Source organism: Panulirus ornatus, chromosome 4 (genome assembly GCF_036320965.1).
Source record: "Panulirus ornatus isolate Po-2019 chromosome 4, ASM3632096v1, whole genome shotgun sequence".
In the NCBI taxonomy this organism is placed as follows: domain Eukaryota; kingdom Metazoa; phylum Arthropoda; class Malacostraca; order Decapoda; family Palinuridae; genus Panulirus; species Panulirus ornatus.
The window spans coordinates 50,148,904-50,161,475 of NC_092227.1; the positions used below are offsets into that span (position 1 = coordinate 50,148,904).

Below are 12,572 nucleotides of genomic sequence, written 5' to 3' on the forward strand. Positions count from 1 at the left end.
ATTCATAAACCCTATATATGAAAGACCTGCATAAGAGCAGGAAAGCAATGATCATTTATGCCATTTCCCATGAGCTGAGGATGCAATGATTTAATGATCAAAGACATGAGGATTTCGGTTATCCCAAGACAAACTTGCTCTTCATGTATCAATAAACAGTAGTCCCTGGCAACACTGCCTTATCCAAGGATCATATCCAGATCTTACAGGTAGTTAATGTAGAATACTTTATGATTTGGCTCCCTTAGAATACTTTATTTGAAATTGGTCCTACTTCAGTTTCAGTGAAAAGTAAATGATGTTCTATAACTTTTTACTCAATAGATATTCCAGTATACTTACCTCCCTAGCATCCATGACTGTACCAACACCTACAGTCAAAGCCTGTTTGGGCACTTTGGACATGTCATTATCAAAGAAGCGGGCATTTGCAGTAATGGTTTCTTGGTTGAGTGTCTTAACACGTGTACGGGACACTAGACTGGAGCCAGGTTCATTAAAGGCAATGTGACCATCAGGTCCAATACCTGAAAGTCATTGTACATAATACAAAATATGAAAATACTGTACTAACAATTAATCATACAGACAGTGAAGCTTACTCTGATAAATGTATATTTCTTCTTTTCATGCCTTTTCTGCTTTCATGTGAGATATGACTGTAGAATGGGTGACTTAGAAAAAGCTATTAAGCTATTTCTGGTACACTTAAAGAGGAATTTTAATGTCAATAACATCCCAAAGTCTGCAATATCTAATATGCTGAAAGTTTCAAAAGAATATTTCCTAATCAATATGACCAAATATTAATGTTCAAAGTGAGCATGTCAGATGTGCAAAGTGTAATGGCTTTGAATGTTATGTGATGGCTTCTCAGACTGTACATATTTTTATTACAGCAAATGAATGGCATGGGCAAAGGCATGCTCCAGTCATGGGCAAGTCAAATAAAAGGGAAGATACTGTAAACGGTATAAGTTAAAAATGCAGGAAGCATTAACTTGAGCTCCTCAGGTATGCCCATATCCTACATAATTTCAGAATCAAAAGTGTATCAAAGATTTAACAGTTACACAAGTATTTAGGGAAATTCAGTAATATTCCATTGTTTGTTGTGTTGTCAAGAGAATGCTGATGTTTCAGTATACACCAACCATCCATCATATTAACAGAAACATGTGGAGGTTAGTAATGTTACTTTTCATTTTATCTAAAATTGCAAGATTAAATGTCCTCAAGACATAATCAAATTATGTATGACTTATTATTTCTGGCCAAAAGGCTGCAAGTGTTAGTAGTGAAAATGCAACAAGATTGTCGACAAAAAATTTTCATATTTGTAGATATCAAAATGAGATACTGTTCTCTAGTTTATAAAATAATGTGTTTACCATCTGTATTAATTATCAGAGATCTTTGTCCTTGATTGAGTTTTTACTAAAAAAGAAAAAAGTAAGAATGGATTATTTAAAGCATTCAAGACCTTTTTCCCCAAGGTCGTGTCCTGCAAGTATGAGGAGATTTATTCCTTAGAAATACATGGGTCAAGACCCATCTATCCTTCATGATTCAGTTGAGGAGGTATCCACCTTTGCAAACCATCCTCAGTTGATTGCGTTTACTTGCTTGTTTCAGGCCTGCCGTCATATAATCCACAACTGCCAGCAGACTGATACCATCAGTCAAATTACTTCCAGCCAGTGAGAGCTTACAATTCACGGGGTGTAGGTGGCAACTCAAAGGCAGTCAAAAAAGGTACAGACAAAAAGGTTTATTGAGAAAAGGAGGGAAAAGCACAGAAAAAAATTGTAGGACACCACAACATAAAGAAGAGGTATTTCAGGTTTCAAAACTTACATTTCCATTCTCTGTCAATGAAAAGAAAATATAATGCAGTATCATAATGATTTGTAAATAATGATATAATGCCATCTGTCTCAATATATTTTGTATTCCACTTCCTGAACCCTCAGCATATTGGTTCATGTAACCTCTTTTTCATTTTTTTTAGGTTTCTGCCCATCTCTGTGACTCTTAAGAGTTAAAGACCCTGTACATATGATATGTTTTATCACTGAGATGTGTACTTAATAACAATCACATTACCTCCCATGAAGAGCTCAATGCCTCCAGCTTCCTTTATCTTCCGCTCATAACTTTGACACTCCTGCTCCAAGTCTACTGCATTGCCATCAAGAATGTGGGCATTAGCTGGGTCAATATCAATGTGCTTAAAAAAGTTCTGCCACATGAAGGTGTGATAGCTCTGGTTGTGGTCCCGAGGAATACCTGTAACATAAAAATATCTGCTGTTGTTTTTACCATTTGAAATGCTGGTTACTAGTGAAGAATTAAAAGAAATATAGCTATGACTAAAGACAGGGTAAGATACATTCTAAAGAACTGTGTAACCAGTAGAATCATATACTGGAAGATGTCTAGCTGAGTGAGTGGAAAATGACAATTGAGGTAGTTTGAGACATGTTGCTGTCTCAAAAATTGCTTATATAGTAAACATGATTACATATATAAAAACTACTAAATGAAGGTTATGAGTGTGGTAAATGCTATCAAATGAGTGAAGTAAAGTGGGATGACAATCTTGAAGTTTGCATTTTATGAAAAGTTAATGCAGGATGATGTATAGTATGCTGTAACTGCAGGAGATGGGTCAGAATATGCCAGCTTCCTAATGATATCTGAACTATAGTTGTGAAGGTTGAAAAATAGTTTCTGTTCATGAATAATAATAGAGAAAAAACATTGCTGAGACTGATCTATATATTAACCACAGAGCATACTGTAATTTGGAAACCAAATTGCCAAAACAGAAGCACCTGAATTTAACAAATATTATAAGCCAAGCTTACACTTCTAAAAAAAAAGGTGAGAAGTTACTCCATCTGCTTTAACTCCAGACAATACCCCACCATGCCAGACCATGCTTATATTCTCTGTGATTCCAGATACTCTGAGATAAGTAGTTTTACTGTACAAGCCATATGAAATGCAAAGTAGTGGTATTCACTTCCTTCCTATGGAAGGTATGATGGAAGCAGCAATCTATGGGACATTAGATGACAATGGGGGCAACTTAAGGGTTAAAGATCATTTCCCTCTACACCATACCTAGCTACATCTCATATGGACTCTTCAAGACCTACCAGACATCACAAAATGAAGTGTTAAACATAAATATGTATATACATCTGAAAACTTACACTTATAATTCTGCATACATTTTCCCCCTATTTGCAGCATATTTTAGGTATAAGCAAGATAGCATTATGATAAACTAAGCAAGAGTTTTCATGTAGTCTACTTCATGATATAAAGAAATTATAATGAATGAATGTGTGAATCACTTATTGTGGGAAATTGGTTACTGTTCCTAGATATTGGTTAGTTCATTTCTTTTATTTTATTTATATTTTTTTTTTTTTTGCATTCCTACTAGTTTTTTCTTATGAGCCAAAAGGAGAAAATATTAAAGTAGAGGAAAAAATTAGATACTTCTGGAACTAAACCAAATGCAAATGATTTTTGTTTCACATTGTGTGATCTGCTTATAATGATGTATATGTACAACATTATTAATCATTGTAATCTTTCTATACAGATAATACAAAATCAGGCTTAATTTTGATACTGGAAGGAAAAGTGACAGTGGTATAAAGAGCCAGCGCTCCAGTGGCTGTCATCTTTCTTTGCATTGTCCCAGGTTACTGTTTTTCTTCTATGCCTCATATTTGCATGGATTCCTTGAACTCAATCCACAAACACAAACAATTTCTCTATCTTTCACATACCACAAATCAACTCGTAACACTCTAAACGTTATATTCTAAATCATAAGTGTACTTAATCTCTCAGGATAAGGGAGTTCAAAGACTATCCAAAGCTCTTGCATGTCATAAGAGGCAACTAACAAGGATACAAGCATCCATCCTAAAGGCTGGGGTGTATGCATGGTAACCAGAATAAGGAAGGAGTGAGGTGCTATATTTGAGGAGAGGAACCTGGATGCTCTGGATTCACAGTAAAACTGAGCTCAAGGGGAAGGGGAAGAATGGTTTGGATATGTCTGAGGGGCTAAGTCTGGAGCTAGCATGAGGATGAGAGCAAAAGATGGGAGGTGGCACTCCTGATGAAGGAAGTAGACTACTACAGATTTGTGAAGAAAGGAGATAACTCTTTTGGTGTATATATATATATATATATATATATATATATATATATATATTTTTCTTTCTTTCAAACTATTCGCCATTTCCCGCATTAGCGAGGTAACGTTAAGAACAGAGGACTGGGCCTTTGAGGGAATACCCTCACCTGGCCCAATTCTCTGCAAGGGGGAATAAGGTTGACTCAAGTCAACAGGATGTGCAAAGGAGAGGTTGTTACATGTCAATGTGCTAAGAGGGCAGCAAATGGGATGTCTGATCATATTTTATCAAGAGGTGAGTGTAAAAGTTCATATTAGCTTCTGGACAAGAGGATATTACATGTGTGGGGAAAAGGTGGTAAAAGTGAATGAGCCTGGAAAAGAGGCTTGTGCTTAGATATACCAACAAAAATTTAGTAAAGAATGGAATAAGGTGAGAGTAAATGAAAGTAGGACAGCTGGTGAGATCTAAAAAGTACCTTGGGAAGTAGTTTACATATGTGGGTTCAGTGTGTGGTATTCAGAAACTGGGATGTATTCATAAAAGAAAGGGTAATAATTGGTGGGAAGGGGAAGTTAATTTGCTAGTGAAACAGAAAAGAGAGGCATGTGGATGACATCTAGAAGGAAGGCATACAAGCACTTGGGTTCTGCACAAGCCAAAGCATTACATTAAAAGCTTGGAGAAGCTTAAAAAGAGCATTAATGAGAGTTGGGGTGAGAGTAGTAGCAGTCTTCTAAGAACAAAAATTTTTTTTAGAAAGGAACTGAATAGTGTAAGAAGAATAAGAAAGTGAACAGGGGCATCAGTGAAGAGAGCAAATAGGGAAGTTATGACAGACAAAGATGCAGTGAAAAAGAGATGTCATGAACATTTTGAAGGACTGTTGAATGAATACAATAATAAAGTGCTAGATGTCGGGTGTTTGGGACAAGGTGATATGCAATGTAAGAAAATCATGGCAAATGTTTTGTTTAAACAAGAGGAGGTAGTGAAAGCCTTTCACCACACATAATATGAAGCGTGGTAAAATGGTTGGAGTGGATGGGACTGCTATGGAGTTTTCAAGAAAGGGGGTAACAGTGTTACTGACTGGTTAGTTAGGCTTTTCAGTTGTATGTATGGCCCAAGGTTAGGTGCCTGAGGACTTACTGAGTGCCTGTATAGTGTCATTATATAATGGCATTGGGTACAAAAGTGAATTGTTGAATTACAAAGGTATACATCAGTTGAATATACCTGGTAAGAAGTGTATGGGAGAGTAGTTATTGCGAGATTGGTAGCATGTGCTGGGCACCAGACTGGAAAGAAGCAACATCGCTTTAGGATTGGTATAGGATGTGTGGACCAAGTGTCTGCTTTGAATAATTTGTGAGAAAAAAACCTGGAGAAACTGAAGGATTTGTATTTGACATTTATGAACTAGGAGATAACCAGACTAAGGGATTCAGGAGGAAGAGTTGTAGAGGATGATGTAAGCAAATAAATGTCTGATCACATTTATGAACTAGGAGATAACCAGACTAAGGGATTCAGGAGGAAGAGTTGTAGAGGATGATGTAAGCAAATAAATGTCTGATCACAGTAGAAGACAATATAACCCTAACACCAGAGATGGAATGGGGAGGAGGTCTTAGAAAGTATTAAGATATAAGATATCTAGAGAACAGTAACAAAATACAAAAGGGTGAATCCTCAAGATGAAATATCATTATACATGCAGCAGATGAGTGCAGATGCACTTGGCAAACCTCTTGAAATACTGTTCAAGATGTTGGAGAAAGGCAGAGTAGCAAGCAAATGGAAATGGGCAAATGTCATACCTACCTATAAAAAAGATAATAGATGACTTCCTGCAAAGGGAAAATTAATGTCATGTTTAACAAAAAAAAAAAAAAAAAGAGGATGGGTGACTTCTAGCAGAAGAGAAATTACTTGAAATAAACAGTTTCAGGGAAAGAAGGCCATGTGTCATGAAAATCTTCAATTTCTATGAGAGATTGAGCTCTGTTTTTGACAATAAAGAAGGGTGGGCAAATTGTTTGTATCTGGACTGCCAGAAAGCATTAAACCCAGTACTGCAAGGGAAGCTAATTTACAAGCTGGATCATCAGGCAGATGAACATAAGATGATTTTGGTGGAAGGGAACAAAGGACATATGTCAGTGGAGCCTTCTCAAAATGGGTCGTAACCAAGGGAGTGATTCAGGATTTCTGATCTATGTAAACAATTTACCAGAAGATATGGACTCTTACTTGAATAAGTTTGCTGATGATACAATGGACATGAGGGAAATAAAAAGCAAAGAGGATTGTATCAACTTACAAAGAGAACCCAGATAGACTCCAAAGTTGGAGTTAGCATGATACATGGTTAAAAAAATATAAAATAATGAGGAATGGTCTCTGTAAAAGAAAGCCTGGATATCATTATCATCTAATAGGATCTATGCTGCAGGAATCTGTATGTGAGAGAAAACTGGGAATCAACAACATCTCTAACCTGTCACCAAAGTCTATTCTCAGGAGGATGGTGAAAGAGATCAAATGTCTGCTAGCAGATTTTAGAACTGCATTCAAGTTCATGGATAAAGAAATATTTAGCAAGTGTTCAAGTCCTACTCAAGGTCTAAACTAGAAAATATTTCTCAAGTTTGGCTACCATATCTAAAGAAGCACAAAGAGCTAATGAAGAAGGTCCAAAGGAGGGCAACATAGATGGTACCATTATTAAGATAGAGTGACGCATAAACTAGAGGACTTTGGATTGCTCACCATAGAAGAAAAAACAGAGGAGGAATTTGATCAATACCTTTAGGTTTTTAAACCAGATTGATGTGTAGACAGTTATCACTTCCTTTAAAAGTGTAAGAATAGAATGATTAGAGAACAGAAAATGAAATCAATAACAAACTTGCTAAAACAAGGCAAAGAAGTAATTATACAGTTTAAGAATGGTGGATTAATGGAATAGATTAAATGAAGAAACAGTAAATGCAGACAGCACACATATGCTTAAAGCATTGTATAATAGTAGGGAGGGTTCAAGAGACAGGGCCCCCATGCATAGTGAAAAACAGGTAGTTATAAAATGGTAATTAAAAAACAAAGCCCTAATCCAGTTTTTTCAATAATTTTACCTTATGTATTATAAACATGTTTTACATTTACCAGCACCATCAACAATTTGACTTCACTGACCACCTTGTAGACAAGGGGAAAATTACACTAGTCAACAAAATTCTTAACCCCCCTCCCCCAAAAAAAGAGCATATAGTACTTTTTATGCTGAACTGAATTTATTTTTTGGAATTTTTCTTTCTAGCATGGTTTTTAAGTGACAGAACAATTAAATTTTACAATAAATGTATATTACTCATTCATAAATAAGGCTAGTAATACACTTAAAAACTTTCCTCTAGAAAGTAGAAATGTATGATTTTTGGCTATATTTGGCCTAGGGAACATCCCTCCTTCGTGTCCAGCAATAATCTGCCAATATAGAGAGGCTCCACTTTCCTTGGTACCACTTTTCCATGTCCAAAATGTCCTGGTGAAATCTTTCACTGTGCTCATCAGTGACTGCCCCAAGATTTTCCCCCAAAAAAGTCTAAGTGCGAGTTCAAAAAGTAAAATTTTAGACATATTATACCTCGAAGATTTATATGAAGTTAATAGATCTTTTATATCAAAGTAACGTTCTGACCTGTGATTCTCAAAAAATCTTCATTTAGCTCTTCATCAAACCTTTCATCAAGAAGCAGTTCTCTGATCTGTGGTCCTACAAAAATACCTTCCTTGATTTTTGGATCACTGACTCTGGGGAATATATTCCTTAAATATGTGAATCCATGGCCAGTTTTATCCATATCTTTGATGAAGTTTTTCATCAACCAGAGCAAGCATAATGTGCAAAGGAGGCAGATATATTTTCTCAGGATCAAAAAGAGGAGGATTGATGACATTCTTCTTCTGTGGAGTCAGTGTGGTTCATTTTGGCCACACTTTCTTTACACAATGAATTTTCTTGTCTCGGCTATCCCACTCACAGAGGGAACAAAACTTCATGTAGCCAAGTTGCATTCCGAGTAAAACTGCCACAACCTTTAGGTCACCACATACATTTCACTTAAAGTGTCCCCATACTTAATTTTTTCAAAAGAAGCTTCATGTTATCATATGATTCCTTCATGTAAGCCACATGAGCCAGAGGAACAGAGGGGATCTCATTTCTGTTGTGCAGTAGAAATGCTTTCAAGCTTACTCTTGATGAGTCAGTAAACAAGCACCATTCATCTGAGTTATATTTGTGGCCAAGTGCCTCCATAACAGAATGAACATCATCGCAAACCACCAGACCATCTTCAAGGGAGAAAAATTCTTTGAAAATGACATGGCAATCATGTTAAAAAACTTTAGTTTCATTCTTAGACAAATTTAAATCATGGATGAGATCATTAATATCTCCTTGACTCGGCCAATGTGGTTCACTTGAAGAAAAGCTTGCTTCAAATGTTGGATCTATACTGTCCTCTACTTGGTCTACTTTCTCATCACTAAATTCATCGTCACTCATTGTCATGTTTCTTGGAGGCTCTAGCACAGGAAATTCCTGACTATGAGGTACTGGCCTCATAGCAGATGGTAAATTAGGATATTTAACAGTATGCTTGGATTCTGATGTTATACCATTTATATTGGTCAGGTAGAAGTAGCAATCCAAGGCGTAATCTTTGGGTTCTCTCCAAACAATAGGAATGGCAAAACGATATGGCATGAACCTTTTGCCCATGCTGTAAGAAACCCGACACATGTGACACAACTAATATGGGGGGCCCAACTTTTATCCTGGTCACCGACTTTACAACCAAAGTAATGCTCAGCACATTTTTAATGAGAGGCATGAAAGAACATTTTTGTGATATGAATGTCAGTTCACCACAGATGTAGCAGAAAGAACTCCAACTATTTACACACTTTCTCAGCATTATAATGGTGGATGGGGTATCAGCACAACACTTGAATACACAAAAAAGCACAATCTGTCAACAGAGTGGAAAAGATGCTGTTTACACTTAGATTTCTAGCCTGCAACTGACAGAGAACTACTCAGGAGTGGGCACTGTTTGAATGTCCCAACATTTCCAGCCGTGTTTCTGCAGGCCCCTGGTGACTCATTTATCTAGGCTTGTGCTTCCAAAAAGAAGCTTTTACACTTCAATGAAAATAGCAGCATTTGTTAAACTTTTTGTTTCAAATGCTCTATAGAGCAATGGTATATATACTGTTTGTAATGATATGCGAGTATGCTGGGGAAAAAAACTATGGGTGACAGATAAATTCTGAAAACATTTTTGGATTCGGCATGCAAAAATACATAAGAAACAGATATATTTTTCCATGGGACAAAATCTTTGTTGACCAGTGTTATCACTGAGTAATAACACAACACCATGAATGCAAAGAATTTGCACATGTAAATGTAAAGAACACCAAACACCTAACGATGGTACAAAAGGTTAATGGAGTGCAGGAAAACCAAAGTGCCACCCATTCCATGTGACAGTTGGGAAAGCTAATTCCAAATCAAAAATGTTCTGCTTAATTAACAAATTTCTTGTAACTGTCTGAATCAAAGATGTTTGATGACCATGGAGTGCTGGATTTCAAATACTATTATAGAGAAATTCCAGTGTCAGATAAGGAACCTTTACAGTTATTTAAAGTTAGAAATGAAATAAGATCAAATTCAGGATCACGGTTTATCACGGAAGAAATTACACTTCTGGGAATGGCCAAAAAATTAAAATATGCAGTGAAGGAGTTAAGCAATGGCTAGAGTAGCCGCTGTAGGCTCTTTGACTTGCGTAAACCTTATGTGCCAAGGCATAAATATAGATAACCTCTTGTCTTTGATTAGGAGGTTGACAGGTATCAAATGCCAGGCAAGAGAATTTTTCTTGTTTGGTACACTTTAGGAAAATTAAGATAAAAATCATATGCTGAATATGCACAAAGAATATTTATTATCTGTTATCTCAGGGGGAAAAGCCTTGCACATGCACCCACAGCCTTTTGTTACATCCAGCAGACACATCTGCTACAATATATATTCCCAATAATGACAAAATCAGACTAATCCCAGGGCTTCCAAAAAAATTTTCCCTTTACTACACGAAGTAGAATCATTTAAGTCATTGAGAAGCCACCTACACCTCCAACAATACTGCCACCAGTAACACTGTACACGATGTTTGCAACCATATGCCAGCTGATGGACTATCTAGTCAAACTCTCATTCTCCATGTTTTGAGGTTGATTTCATTGACTTATGTATGAATGTTATATGATATATCTTACACATATAATTAGTGTTGCTAAAATATCTACATATATCAGTGTTTACATTTTGAACACATGTTTCTTATCTGTAAGCCAGTTACAGAATCATATTATCCTGTAATATTTATTAGTTTTATCCCTGGGAATAGGGGAGAAAGAATACTTCCCACGCATTCCCCACGTGTTGTAGAAGGTGACTAAAGGGGACGGGAGCGGGGGGCTAGAAACCCTCCCCTCTTTGTATTTTAACTTTCTAAAATGGGAAACAGAATGAGTCACGCGGGGAGTGCTCATCCTCCTTGAAGGCTCAAATTGGGTTGTCTAAATGTGTGTTGATGTAACCAAGATGAGAAAAAAGGAGAGATAGGTAGTATGTTTGAGGAAAGGAACCTGGATGTTTTGGCTTTGAGTGCAACGAAGCTCAAAGGTAAAGGGGAAGAGTGGTTTGGGAATGTTTTGGGAGTAAAGTCAGGGGTTGGTGAGAGGACAAGAGCAAAGTAAGGAGTAACACTATTCCTGAAACAGGAGTTGTGGGAGGATGTGATAAAATGTAAGAAAGTAAACTCTAGACTGATATGGGTAAAAGTGAAAAAGCATGGAGAGAGATGGGTGATTATTGGTGCCTATGCACCTAGACATGAGAAGAAAGATCATGAGAGGCAAGTGTTTTGGGAGCAGCTGAGTGAGTGTGTTAGCAGTTTTGATGCACGAAAACAGGTTATAGTGATGGGTGATTTGAATGCAAAGGTGAGTAATGTGGCAGTTGAAGGAATAATTGGTGTACATGGGCTGTTTAGTGTTGTAAATGCAAATTGCGAAGAGCTTGTAGATTTGTGTGCTGAAAAGGGATTGGTGATTGGGAATACCTGGTTTAAAAAGAGAGATATACATAAGTATACGTATGTAAGTAGGAGAGATTGCCAGAAAGTGTTATTGGATTACATGTTAATTGATAGGCGCTTGAAAGAGAGACTTTTGGATGTTAATGTGGTGAGAGGTGCAACTGGAGGGATGTTTGATCATTATCTTGTAGAGGCAAAGGTGAAGATTTGTAGAGATTTTCAGAAAAGAAGAGAAATTGTTGGGGTGAAGAGAGTGGTGAGAGTAAGTGAACTTGGGAAGGAGACTTGTGTGAGGAAATACCAGGAGAGACTGAGTGCAGAATGGAAAAAGGTGAGAGCAAAGGACGTAAGGGGAGTGGGGGAGGAATGGGATGTATTCAGGGAAGCAGTGATGTCTTGCACAAAAGATGCTTGTGGCACGAGAAGCGTGGGAGGTGGGCAGATTAGAAAGGGTAATGAGTGGTGGGATGAAGAAGTAAGATTATTAGTGAAAGAGAAGAGAGAGGCATTTGGATGGTTTTTGCAGGGAAATGGTGCAAATGACTGGGAGATGTATAGAAGAAAGAGGCAAGTGGTTAAGAGAAAGGTGCAAGAGGTGAAAAAGAGGGCAAATGAGAAGTGGGGTGAGAGAGTATCATTAAATTTTGGGGAGAATGAAAAGATGTTTTGGAAGGAGGTAAATAAAGTGCATAAGATGAGAACAAATGGAAACATCGGTGAAGGGGGCTAATGGGGAGGTAATATTAAGTAGTGGTGATATGAGAAGATGGAGTGAGTATTTGAAGGTTTGTTGAATGTGTTAGATGATAGAGTGGCAGATATAGGGTGTTTTGGTCGAAGTGGTGTGCAAAGTGAGAGGGTCAGGGAGAATGATTTGGTAAACAGAGAAGAGGTAATGAAAGCTTTGCAGAAGATAAAAGCCGGCAAGGTGGTGAGTTTGGATGGTATTGCAGTGGAATTTATTAAAAAGGGGGGGTGACTGTGTTGTTGAATGGTTGGTGAGGATATTCACTGTATATATGGCTCATAGTGAAATACCTGAGGAGTGGCAGAATGCATGCATAATGCCATTGTATGTAGGCAAAGGGGATAAAGGTGGGTGTTGAAATTACAGGGGTATAAGTTTGTTGTGTGTTCTTGGGAAATTATATGGGAGAGCATTGATTGAGAGGGTGAAGGCATGTACAGAGCATCAGATTGGGGAAGAGCAGTGTGGTTTCAG

General features: G+C 37.2%; 1 protein-coding gene across 2 annotated transcripts in view; it reads right to left on the reverse strand.

The window, feature by feature from the left end:
- Positions 1 to 12,572, reverse strand: part of Oscillin (glucosamine-6-phosphate isomerase Oscillin) — a 122,367-nt gene that overhangs the window by 35,410 nt on the left and 74,385 nt on the right. For both annotated transcript variants that reach the window (XM_071694601.1, XM_071694610.1), the window contains exons 4-5: positions 2,107 to 2,289; positions 343 to 527 (exon numbers count right to left, since the gene is read on the reverse strand). In XM_071694601.1, the coding sequence (XP_071550702.1) occupies positions 343 to 527; positions 2,107 to 2,289 (368 nt within the window). The remainder of the gene's footprint in view (positions 1 to 342; positions 528 to 2,106; positions 2,290 to 12,572) is intronic.